Source organism: Orcinus orca, chromosome 17, assembly GCF_937001465.1.
Source record: "Orcinus orca chromosome 17, mOrcOrc1.1, whole genome shotgun sequence".
In the NCBI taxonomy this organism is placed as follows: domain Eukaryota; kingdom Metazoa; phylum Chordata; class Mammalia; order Artiodactyla; family Delphinidae; genus Orcinus; species Orcinus orca.
Genome location: NC_064575.1, coordinates 78,943,195 through 78,956,307, shown reverse-complemented (window position 1 = coordinate 78,956,307; position 13,113 = coordinate 78,943,195). Strand labels below are relative to the sequence as shown.

Here is a 13,113-nt window from a genome sequence, read left to right as displayed (position 1 = left end):
CTGGGATGACGAGTTAGCTCAGAAGAGCAACCCTCGAGGGACTGTGATGTATCCAGCGGGTCTGATTCACCCCCCACTGCTGGTCCAGGAGACAGCTTTCATCTTCACCGTGTTCCTCAGCGTGAATGCCACTGACATGAGCCCCACAGGAAGTATGACCTCATTCTGCCTCTCAGCAGAACGGTTACTCAGGCTGTTTTTTAAAAGAAAACAAGAGCAGTTGTAGGCTGCCTTTCCCAAGAACTACGAGCTCTTCTATTCTAGGAAACAGCCAAAAGAACAAGAGGCTGCCGAAGACAAAATTTCTCTGCAACGGCCTGCACAGGGCAATGTGTGCAGCCATCTTTTAGGAGGAGGACAAGGTGGATTTTCCTTTCTCAACATCTGCACCTGTTGATACGCTGATGCTATTTTCAGCCAAAGAACTGCTAAGTCCTGGATTTCTCCTCTCTCAACCACAGGAAACTTCATATTTCAGTAATTTTTTTTGTTATTTATCAATAGGAAGAAGGGACTGGGAACTTTCTTTGGAAGGAATATGTATGGGCAGATTATTTTTCAGTACAGATGAGTTGTTTTGATGGAACTGGTAGATGCGATCTGTTTCTTGAAAAGTCTTAGAGCTGCAACTGAAGTCTTTTTCAGTGTTACTAATACTTGATTAACTATTAGTTAACTGTAGCCTGTTATAACTATTTGTGAGATGTAGCAGTAAGACCTTGCTTTCTGCTATGCAATTTGTTGGCTTAAAATTAAACTTGATGATTGGGAGTAACTAACATAGGGTAATTTGGGCTGGACAAAAAGTGAAAGGACAAGTGACATACTATTATGTTATAGAGCAAAAAATATTATTTTATATTCCAAGCCATTAAAATCTATGAATGTCTGCTTTGACTTAGAGATCTTCCAAGGAATGCCAGAAAGTTCTCCTGATTTTTCTTAAGGTCTCTGTAAGGTAGGATCTATATTGTCTAACAGGTTTTGTGTATAGTTTATTGAAAGAATCAATTTGAACTTATAGAATTATTTGGGTTTGTTTTAATGTGTGACAGCTACGAAAACAACCTATTACTAGTTATCACATTTGAAAAACGTGGATACAGGTGATGAATCAGAAGAGAATTTAGTCTTACCTTACTATGCTACTAGGATAGTGATATACACAAAGTTTAATAGTCATTGGAAAGTAGATCTATGTCATGAGTGGTAAGTGATCAAAGTTTACCTAATCTACACACTTGGATATGTGTTTAATTTGTAACTGAGAAAGTAAATTATATGTTCAGGAGCACTGAGTTTTGAAATCTGCCCAGTGACATACTATTTTTAGTGCAATGCTGCTTATGCTACTTAGAAATGTCCAGGGTAATAGCAACTGGAAAAGACCACCAGCCCTCTCTGTAACTACCTGTCAATGGTTTGAAGTGTTGGGTGTTGGACACCAACCCCCTAGCATTGTTAGAACTTGATAATGAAGTTGATGTGTGTTGGATGATGAAAATACAAATACATCTATTTAGAGGGTTCTAGAACCAATCTTTTTTTTCTGATTTCTTAATCAAATAATTAATTTTTATTATTTTATTTTGATTACAAGTCAACCTTTGTAAGTCTAGCCTTCCTGAATAAAATGTTGTGCTTATTTAGAGAAAAAGATTATTTAGATGCACTGAGCAACACAATGGAAAATGTAATCTAAAATCATAGAGGCAGACACAACCTCAGTGGCCCTTCAACCCTGCCTTCAATCCCATTGATCTCTGTACTCTTTCAGTAAACAAATCTGACTAGTGCAATTAGTAGATGCCATCTGTTTTGACTTCATCTTTCTATTTTTAATACGTAATCCACCTTTTTTTAATGTCTTCTGCAGAAAATCTGTGAAATTTGAACAAGCAGCCTTCCCAAGATGAACCGAATATCTCAACTGATGTCAACACCAGTAGCAAGTAAATGTAGAACTGCTCTACGCAATTATCTTTTGAACGATTAGACTTCTTTTAGCAATTTCCTTGCTTTGATTTTGCTGATACTCATACCATTAACCATCTGTCAGTAGCTCGTGCTTCTTAAATGCCAGTGTTCACTTTGGCAATGATTTTGACTTCATTTCTTTCCTTGAGAGAAATGTGGTATTTTTCCTTTTAGTAGGAAAAAAAAATCACCATTTTTTGATGCCTGTGCATAAATGTGAAAGGGGATTGTTTATCAGTTACTATTAAGATGCAAAACGGTTGGTCTGTAAAAAAATACCGAATGATTTTGATAGCTACTTGGAGAAAATGTGGGCGTTGTTCAAACGGTAGTGGTTTCAAGTTTCTTCCTTCCTCTTGTTATTTTCTCCCCAAACCCTGCTTCTACCCTCCCTCACACTCCTACAATTTTCTCCTTCAAATCCACCAACCCAATCTGAAAGTCTAAACTCCTTTCTTTGTCTTAGATATTTATTGTCAGTAATGGAACCAAGTTTCACTGAACCTGTCTATTAGAAGTATTCACACCATTACTATGCAATATAAAATGCTGCTTTAAAGTTTAGAATATTAATCAACTATGACTCTCCCCAGTTGAAATCTGTTGCCATGCCTTTGGTTAAATTGGAACATGAATGAATGCATGATCTATTTTTTAATTAAGAATACTCACAGGCATCATACATTGGAAAATCATTTATATAAAACAAAACTTTATTTTTTTCCACCACTCGTCTTCTGCTCATTATTTTGTAATAGAAGTGCCTTCAAATGCACTAACGAGAGAGAATCTAGGCAGATGATTGAATTCCTCAAATGACTGAGTAAGCTAAGATAACCAGAACATTGGGTAATTGATTCGGGTTTGGGACAGCTTCACGTAAGATGTTTTCTTCTTCCTTTTCATGAGTCAGTTTGATGCTAATGGCATATCATTGCCTCATCCGAACTAAGGAACCTCTCAAGGAGAGTTGAGTCAGAGAAGAGACAGGAGATAGAAGCCCCTAGATTATGTCTTGCTGCTTGTAGAGACCTGGTGACAAGTTGTGCTTGTCCTGATTCATTGGATGGCTGCACCATTTGGAATCTCTGCTGAGGCTGGAACATCAGCTATTCACACCGTCCACAGTTTGCAATCATGCATGTTGATGCAGTGTGATAAATTTGTACTTCTCTCTCATTTACTTATGCAGATTCTTCCCGGTCTGAGAAAGAATACGCTGTAGAGCTGTCTCCCCCATGCATTTTCCCAAGGTATTCCATGGGGCTTTTCGCAAGAAAAATCAATCAAATTCTTTCTGTATGCGTTATTTTGTTGTATTCTTGGCTTAAAAATATTGGAAAATCCCTGGCGGTCCAGTGGTTAGTACTCGGCTCTTTTACTGCTGTGGCCTGAGATTCAATTCCTGGTCAGGGAACTAAGATCCCGCAAGCCACGTAGTGCGGGGTATATATATTAGTTTTAGGTTTCATCCAGCTTTGGTATGGAGATATATTTCCAGTCCCATGCACATACAAATTGCAAACTTGCCTAACCTAATAAATGGAGTTTGGGAGGGAGGGAGGTGAGTGTGTGGGCAAACGTGAATGGTTTGTTTGTTTGGTGAATGGAGAAACTACCGAATACCGATGCATGGTTACTTTTTCTCAAATTGATGTTCTCTTAAATATGCTTTTACTGTCTCGCTTTACAAGAGCCACAAGGGCCTATACCAGTGCACAAGCCAGCCAAATGTCATGCTCCACTAAAACCTGTAGAATCTACCATTTTGTTCACGTTCTGCAGTGAAGTCTCTTTTCTTTTCATTCCTTACTTTTTTTTTTCTTTTCTTTTTTTCTGTTTCTCTGTCTGTCTTTTATTGCTCACACAGGCATCAGCCAATGTTTCCTCTAGCATTTTGTGAAACATGCCAGTGGTATAAAGGGATCATGCTTTGATATTAGAACCTGTCCCCTTTTGTAAATTCTAGGCCTCCTACCACTAGCAAATGCATCAGTCAAAGATGAACAGGCAGGTCACATGGAAAGAGCACATGCTTTAGAGTCAGAAAGACCAGAGTTCAAATCTTAACTCTGCCACTTACTAGCTGTATAAAATACCCAATTTATTTGCCCTTCTGCATCTCTTTTTTTTTTTTCCTGCTGTACTATAAAGATAATAATACTTAGCTTTTAGGGAGGTTTGTGAAAAGCAGATAAAGTGTGAAGTATGGGCCAGGCTCGTAGTAAGTTTTCCATAAATAATATCTATTTAAAATAGTATTTTGCTAACTTCAGTGCATGTAATAGTTGTGAATAGGCTTTTTTCTTTGATAGCACCAGTTTATTTTTTAAATATTTTATTGAAGTATCGTTGATTTACAATGTTGTGTTAGTTTCAGGTGTACAGCAAAGTGATTCAGTTGTATGTATTCAGAATATATATTTTTTTGCAGATTCTTTTCCCTTATAGGTTATTACAAAATATTGATATTGCTCCCTGTGTTATACAGTAGGTCCTTGTTGGTTATCTATTTTATATACAGCATGAATAAGCTTTAAACTTAAAAAAATTTTTCAGAATTTCAGTGAAGCATGGGGCATGAGGTTGCCTTTCAACCAGACAGACATGTGATTGTTTTTCAAACCTAAGACATATACAGACTCACCCAACTAAGTAGAAGACTTCCCTGGATAGCAAATCAGGGAGGGTAACTATGCAATCATTTGTGTGGTTGACCTGAGGGAAATTGGCAAAAGCCAAAAAGATCTCTTTGACTGCATGTTCTCCTATAATTCATATACGTCTGGTGGTTGTGTAGCTGTGATTTATCTATTAGAGTGACAAGAGTAAGGATATAGCATTCAGAGGGTTATTTGAAGTAAGGGTGGGCTGGAGCAGGCTCTGAGCTTCCAACATCCCAGGTAGGCTGTTTTGCAATTTTTTTCCTTCCAAGGGTGAGGGGTATCATATGGTGAAGAAACTGATTAGCCCTAAGTTTTCATCAAAGTGTTTGAAACAGAAAGAAACACTAAATGTGCTGTAGCTCAGTTGTCTCGCAGGTAAAGAGATGAAAGTGAGAAGTTTAAGAGAGGCAGTCTCAGAGGTGCAGGAGTAGTTGGTAGCCGGGAATGCAAAGAGCTGGTTTTCCTTCACAGCGACTAGAAATGTGGTTTTTGTGCGCCTGGATGAACCGGACAGAGATTGAAAGGTCTTCTCTCATCCCCTCCTTGGTTTTGTCTGTGATTTCCTGGATGGCAACAGTCCCTTTGACTGCTGCCCCATAGATCCCCTGACAGATTCCCACCTTACCTGTCGCCGAAGTCCCAGACTCCTCACCAATGGCTACTACATCTGGACCGAAGACAGTTTTCTCTGCGACAAAGATGGCAACACAACTCTGAGCCCCTCCCAGACCAGTGTCCTGTACAAGGAGAACTTAGTCAAGTAAGTAGAGGAGGTTAGGTACAAGGATCTGAAGTCCAACCCAAACGTTAATTATTCATTCATTCATTTGTTCATTCAACATCGTTTATAAGGAGCCCATTACTGCTCCAGTTGGTGGAAACACACAGGCTCATAAGGGGCAGGGGTGGCCGACGTGAAAACAAAGGAAAGTAATGAAGCTGGGCTTCCCTGGTGGCGCAGTGGATAGGAATCTGCCTGCCAATGCAGGGGACACGGGTTCGATCCCTGGTCCAGGAAGATCCCACAGGCCGCAGAGCAACTAAGCCCACGCGCCATAACTACTGAGCCTGAACTCTAGAGCCCGCGAGCCACACTACTGAAGCCCACGCACCTAGAGCCCGTGCTCCGCAACAAGAGAAGCCACCGCAATGAGAAGCCCACGCACCACAACGAAGACCCAGTGCAGCCAAAAAAAAATTAAAAATAAATAAAAATTTAAAAATAAAATTAAATTAAAAAAAAGAAAGTAATGAAGCCATACAGGTGCTGGGAGTGAAGCCTGAGAGAGGTTAGCAGATGGGAGAAGGAAAGGAGGCCCATTTTATTTGGAGTGACGGGTTAATACAAGCTTCTTAGAGATGAGGATGATTGATTTGAGTCTTGAGAGGCACAGGCTGTTAGTTAAGATAGATGTAGGAAAGAGGACTTCCAGAGGAGGGAACAGGCATGGAGTTCTAAGATACCCTGATACAAAGTGAGAGGAATGGCACGTAGTTCGGGAGGGCTACCACTTAGGGTGGAAAGGGCTGCTCTCCCAAGAGAGGAGACTAAGCCCAGAAGCAGGGCTGGATTGAAGAGGTTACATTCCAGCCTAAGAAGGTTGGGCTTTATTCTGTAGATAAAAGAGGAGCTATTGACAAACCATCAGACTCATCCTTAGCAAGATAACACTGATTACAAGGTAGAAGATGGATTGTTGGGCGTGTGGATGTGTGGGGAATCAAAATCTTTTGGAAATGCAATTACCAAATCACATCACCACCCACCCCCTTCCCCTTGACATACTTCAGTGATCTCCCTGTGCTCTTATGTTAAATTCCAACTCCTTCACATAACAGTCAAGGTTATTCATTATCCACCTTCTTTTTACCTTTCCTGACTCATTTCCTAGCATGACTCAATATGAGACTTCTTGTTCATATACCCCAGAAAGGCTCCCTTGACTCCAGATTAGCAATACCCCTCCTGGTACTCTCAAAGCAGCCTCGGTTAATGCGGTTAGAACACACATCCACAGAGCACAGTAATCCAGGGCAGAGAGGATGGAGCCAGACTGCCTGGGTTTGCACCCCTGTTCTGTCACTTACTAGCTGTATGACCTCAGACAAGTTCTCTAACTCTTTGTGCCTCAGTTTCCTGATCTGAGAAATGAGGTAACAGTAGCACCTACCTCACAGGGCTGTTCTGAGGATAATGTGAGCTACTATATGTAAATCACTAAGAAAGACACCAGGCACATGATGAGGTCAGTGAAAGCATTAGCCGTATCTGCATTATTTTTGCCTTTCTCCCATACTAGATTATGAACTTTTTTGACCCAAGGTTTTGTCTTTTATCTCAATATACTTGACATTGATCCAAGCACCTGGCACACACAGAAATTTAAGAAACTTCTCTGGAATTAATGGAGGAAACAAATGAAATGAGCTTCACGGACCTGGGTGGTAGAGATGTGCCCTGTGCATCCATTTTCACTAAATTCTCCACTCTGACCCTGAGTTGACTCCTACTCATTATTCACTTGGTACTTTCATTTCTCTCCAGAATATTTAGAAAGAAAAAGAGAATCCGCCGTTCTTTTTCTTCTCTCTTCAACCTCAGTGCCTCTGAATCTTGGCTGCATGGAAACACCTTTGGTAATGCTGACTCTTCCCCCAATGAGGACGTCTGGTTGGAGGGGGTCAGGAGGCTGGAAACAAACCATTGCAATGAAAATGGTGAGTCTGAACCTCTTTTTCCATGGTGAAATTTCCAAAAGGGAAGTAGCAACCATGTGGTCCTGGACCAATGGTGAGGAGAGTATGGGGGCAACGCAGTGGAGGCCTGGGGTATTGAGGGCTCTTCAGGATGTTTTCCGGGAAGGAGAGGAGGGAGACCAGGTCCCTTACATACACACATTGGACTCTGATCACACTGATCTGCGCTGTTTCCTGAGCACCGTGCTCTTCCTCAGTTCTGCCGCTTCGCTTCTGTTGTTCATATGCTGGGATTCGTTCATTCATTCATTTGTTCACTTGGAAGATTTTATTGAGGGCCAACTAGGTATCAGGCATCGTTCTACACACTGGGATGTATCGGTGAACAAAACAGACAAAACTATTTGTTCGCACGCAACTTGCATTCCTGACAAGGAATGCAATGACGTAAATTACGAAGCATGCTGGAAAGTGGTAAGAAGTGTGGGGCAGCAAAGGAGGAAGTGATGGGCATTTCAAGTTTCGGTGGGGTGACTGGCATGGCCTTCCTGAAAGTGACTTTTGAGCACTGACTTAAACGTGGGAGTGAAGCATCTGGGAGGAACAATCGGGCAAAGGAAATGCAAGGTCAAAGGTTCTGGCCTAGGAGCCTGCGAGGGGCTGAATGAGTGAGGGGAGAAGAGAGGTCAGGATCTCAGAGGTGTATGGGTGGAGCAGCTGCGGAAGGACGATGAGACCTGTGAGACTATTTCAAAGACTTTGCTCTCTGCTCCGAGTGAGAGGAGAAACCGCTGGAGGATTTTGAGCAGAAGAATAACGTGATTCACCTTACATTTTGACAACATAGCCCTGGCTGCTGTGTTCAGGTTAGAGGTGAGGTAGGTATAGAGGGCAGAAGCAAGGAAACCAGTGAAGAGGTGTTAGAGTGACTCAGGTGGGAGAGAATGGCAGCTTGAACTAAGATGATAGCAGGGTGGCGGTGAGAATGGGAAGGATTCTGGATACACTTTGACGGTAGAGCCAACAGGATTTTGCTGTCATGGGCTGAGAGAAAGAGAGAGAGCAGTCAAGGGTGCTTATTATATGCTAAGCACTTTACATCCTGTCTTGTTTATGTTATTTATGTATTATATTATTATTTATATATTACCTTGTTTATATACATTATCATGTTTAAACACCTCAAAGTCCTCTAGGAATTAGGTCATATTACATTTATTATCATTATGATAAAATTGAAGTTCAGGGTTAAGTAACTTGCCCATGTTCATTTAGTTTATAAACAGCAGAGTTGGAATTCAACCTAGGTCTGTCTAGTTTGAAAGCCCAGCCTTTGCTCTGTTACCAGTAAGGGTTTTCCTCTCCTTTCCAGCATATACCTCATAGCCCAGGCCCAAAGAGCAAAGCAAGAGGACTCACATAACACAACCACATAAGAATTTAAAGATATGGTCCTTACGTGTCCACTATTTTTCTCAACCTGCTTCCTGGGCAGACAGCTCAAATACTATATTATTTTTGTGAAAGCTTTTGGATTTGTAGTAATTACAGATTCATAAGAAGTTGAAAAATAAATAATACAGAAAGCACCTGTGTACCCTTCACCCAACTTCCCCTGCTGGAAAAACTTACTCAGTAGTGCATTATCAAAACCAGGAAATTGACATTGATGCCAGACCATGAAGATTCCACCAGTTTTTGTCTGTGAATGTGTGTGTGTGTGTTACACTAGATTCAGTTAAAAAAATAGAATGCTCGTTAAATGAAGAAACAATTCCTTATGTTAACAAACTAGTAATTAAACTGAGTGTATCCTAGTTCCCCACAATAACAAGGATGTATAAACAGGACAAAGATAAAAGAAAGAGGCAGGGATGTGGCGGGTGAGCCTGGAATGATAGACTGAAGATATCTGAAGAAACTTCTGCGCCGTGTTGAGGACTTTGGATTTTGTCTAATCAATCAAGGATATTTTAGAAGCCTATTTTATTTTATTATTTTTTATTGAAGTATAGTTGCTTTACAATATAGTGTTAGTTTCTGCTGTACAGTGAAGTGAATCATTTATATGTATATATCATATATACGTATACTTATATATCTCCTCTTTTTTAGATTTCCTTCCCATTTAGGTCACCACAGATCACTGAGTAGAGTTCACTGTAAATTCTCCTTAGTTATCTATTTTATACATAGTAGTGTATATATGTCAATCCTAATCTCCCAGTTCATCCCACCCCCTTCCCCCCTTGACGTCCCTAAGTTCTCTACACCTGTGTCTCTATTTCTGCTTTGCACATACACTCCTTTTGATATTCTTTTCCATCGTGGTTTATCATAGGATACTGAATATAGCTCTCTGTGCTACACAGTAGGACCTTGTTGTTTATCCATTCCATATCTAATAGCTTACATCTGCTGGTAGAAGGCTCTTAAGCAGGGCAATGACACAATCAGATTTAGATGTTTAAAGATTGCCTTTACAGTGCCATGAAGTGAAGATTGGATGGAGGTACCTAGTGGGAACTCAGAGGCAATTAAAACCAGCTGGCACACCAGGGACCGTGGCTCTGGAAATAGAGGGAAGAGATTGAAGGAATCTTTTTCAAGGTAGAATTGACACGCTGGTGACAGATCGAATGTAGTGATGAGAAAGTGGGAGGAATCAAAGAAAACGGATGTGTTTAATTCAGGGAACTGCGTGAAAAGTTCTGCCTGTCACGAAGGTCTGGAAGACAGTCAGGCCGAGTTATGAGGAAGATGAGCTTTTGAGCTGAACGGACCTAAATTCAAGTCCTTGAATCACCTTCTCCAACCTGAGTGTTCTCAGGGAAGTTAGTTAACAATCCTGGTCTTCTATTTCTATGTATATAAAATAAGAAAAATAGTAACGTGGAATTGCTGTGAGGATGAGATGCAATAATTCATGGAAAGGACATATTAGTACAGCGTCTGGTGTCCTGCTCAATATGAATTAGCTATAAAAAGGCAAAAAGGAACAGATTGGGGTCAGGAAAAGAGATGCTGAATTCTGTTTCTTGTGAGTTTAATTTGTTGTACTTATGGGAAGTGGACAGATAGCCAGTAGGGGTTTGGAAGTATAAGAAAAGAGGTCAGGAGTGAGGAAGGATCTGGATATCGATTTGGAAGCCAGTGTGAGAAGTAGTAGAGGTCTTTGGAATAAAGGAGGAAAACAAGTGGATGAGCAGAAAGGAGAGTTAAGAAAGGGATTTAGGAGGTTAAACAGCAGCTCCAGTAATAATTATCCCTGATAGTAATGAGCGCTATGGACCAGCATCATTGCAACAAATCCATTATGTTATGTCATCACTTCTCTCCAAAGTCTATGCGCGAGTATTAGTTGTGTGCGTGTGTGTGTGTTAGGAACACCATGTAAGATTTACCCTCTTAGCAAAGTTCTAAGTATACAGCACAGAATTGTTACCTATAGCCACTGTGCTGTACAGACCTCTAGGATTCATTCATCTTGTGGAACTGAAATTTGGACTACGGAAATCATGCAGCATTTCTCCCGCGGTGTCTGGCTTATTTCACATAGCACAATGTGCTTCAGGTTCATCCATGTTGGTGAGGATGTGGAAAAACGGGAACCCTTGTGCACTGCTGGAGGGAATGTAAATTAGTACAGTCGCTATGGAAAACAGTAGGGAGGCTCCTAAAAAAATTAAAAATAGAACTACCATGTGATCCAGCAATCCCACTTCTGGATATATATTCACAGGAATTGAAATCAGGATCTCAAAGAGTTATCAGCATTCCATATTCATTGCAGCGTTACTCACAAGAGCAAAGATATGGAAACAATCGAAATGTCCATCAGCAGATAAATGGGCAAAGAAAATGTGGCATATACATACAGTGGAATGTTATTCAGCCTTATAAAAGAAGGAAATCCTGCCATTTGCAACAACATGGAGAGAGTATTATGGTTATCCCCATTTTACCGAGGGGAACGCTAAGGCAGATTAGATCCTTTTCATGGGGCCGTGCAACTAGTAAGTAGCATAGGCTGGCCTCAAACCGAGGAATCTTGAGTATGTGCTCACCGTGCTACACCCAGGACAGGCACTGTGGGGAAAGTTTCTCAGGCAGAGGACCAGAACAGCATGATGCCACGAAAGAAGAGCATATAAAGAAATGACTAAGGGTGTGCCGCTTGCGAAAGAGGTCAAGTGTCCTGCAGCCTTAAAGACGTCTCTGGTAAAAAAGTTATGCACGGCATCTTCCATCAGAAGGCAACTAGAATGCAGCAGAAAATAACACAACAATGTAAAGAAATCCTATTCCAATGAAGATGTTAAAAAAAAAGAAGAAGGCAACTAGAGGTGATCCTGCCAACTCTTGGCATCCCGGACAGATTGTGGCACGGATACCTACAGTGAGAAGGAGCCCTCCTTACTTTTTAATTGAGATATATTCATACCATAAAGTTTACCATATTAACATGCACAATTCAGTGATTGTTTTAGTATATTCACAAAGTAGGTTATGAAACCATGACCACTTTCTAATTCCAGAACATTTGCATCACACCAAAGAGAAACACCGTACTTGTTATCAGGCATGCCCCATTTCCTGTCCCCCTACCCATTAGCAGACCATTAGCCTACTTCCTGTCTGCATGGATTTGCCTAATTTGGACTCATGACTTTTTCTTTTTCTGGAGGAAAAATTAAACCTTATTTATTTTTAAAAACCAGAAACACTAGGAAAATATATCACAGCCTTGAAACAGCAAAGAGACAGGCTATATTAGCATTTCAAGTAATTAAGTTGGTAAAAAGACAACAAGGTCCTAAGCAAAACGGTAAGGTGCCAGAGCAGGGGCAGGAACACTGCGTGTTGCAACGGTCCTGACAAAAGTGGTGTTTGGTAATGGTTGGGGGCCTGCCCTTCTTCTGCCCTAAAGGAATCACAGCTCAGCCCTGAGTTGCTTACTTTTTCTTCCGTGACCTTCGTGTTGCCAAGGGATTGTCTCAATAGAGTTCTGTTATTTCAGGGAGCAACGTCAGCAATATTGGGGCTTAGGCTTTCATTCCATTCTGTTTTATAAAAACCAGGTTTTTCCAAATCCAGTACTTCATGACTCTCCTAATTTCACCGTTCTTTCCTGTATACTAGTATACAACACAATCAAAACCCCCTTGACTTTTGAGGGTGGGCTGCATCCTCCTCTCATTGGTAGCACTGCTGCAGTAGTGGCTGGCTTCTGCTGACCTATCTTATGCACTTGGAACATCCATCTCTTGGTCCTAGGCTGACTTTCTGGAACACATGGGGCAAGCCTCTTCTTGGTTCTAAAGCAACGTTTTCCCAAAGTGTGGGTGAGGCAGCAGACGCCTCTAGGACACGACAGTAGTGAATGCTGAATCTCTCAGTGAGACAGAAGCTCTGACTCTTCCAGATCTCACCATCTTTCTCATAAAACCAAGGAGAAGGGCTCAGATGAGAGGCTCAGTTGCTTTAAGACTCTTGAACACTCACTACTCTCTCTTTTAACAAAGAACAGACTCAGAGCTCTCCCCTACAAAAGTATTTAGTGCAAATTAAATAAGGTCTCATTTTCACTGTATTTGGTTTTGTTTTTTGTTTTTTGTTTTTTGCGGTACGTGGGCCTCTCACTGTTGTGGCCTCTCCCGTTGCGGAGCACAGCCTCCGGACGCGCAGGCTCAGCGGCCACGGCTCACGGGCCCAGCCGCTCTGCGGCATGTGGGATCTTCCCAGACCGGGTCACGAACCCACGTCCCCTGCA

The 13,113-nt window shown here is 41.3% G+C and overlaps 1 protein-coding gene across 5 annotated transcripts in view; it reads left to right on the top strand.

The window, feature by feature from the left end:
- TMEM71 (transmembrane protein 71) overlaps window positions 1-13,113 on the top strand; it is a 41,169-nt gene that overhangs the window by 12,765 nt on the left and 15,291 nt on the right. For 2 of the 5 annotated variants that reach the window (XM_049700328.1, XM_012531465.3), the window contains exons 4-9: window positions 1-477; window positions 903-958; window positions 1,877-1,952; window positions 3,170-3,230; window positions 5,221-5,403; window positions 7,189-7,361. In XM_049700328.1, coding sequence (XP_049556285.1) covers window positions 1,913-1,952; window positions 3,170-3,230; window positions 5,221-5,403; window positions 7,189-7,361 — 457 coding nt within the window. In that variant the 5' untranslated portion in view covers window positions 1-477; window positions 903-958; window positions 1,877-1,912. The remainder of the gene's footprint in view (window positions 478-902; window positions 959-1,876; window positions 1,953-3,169; window positions 3,231-5,220; window positions 5,404-7,188; window positions 7,362-13,113) is intronic. The other 3 variants (XM_012531464.3, XM_012531466.3, XM_033419766.2) reach the window with 3 other exon arrangements.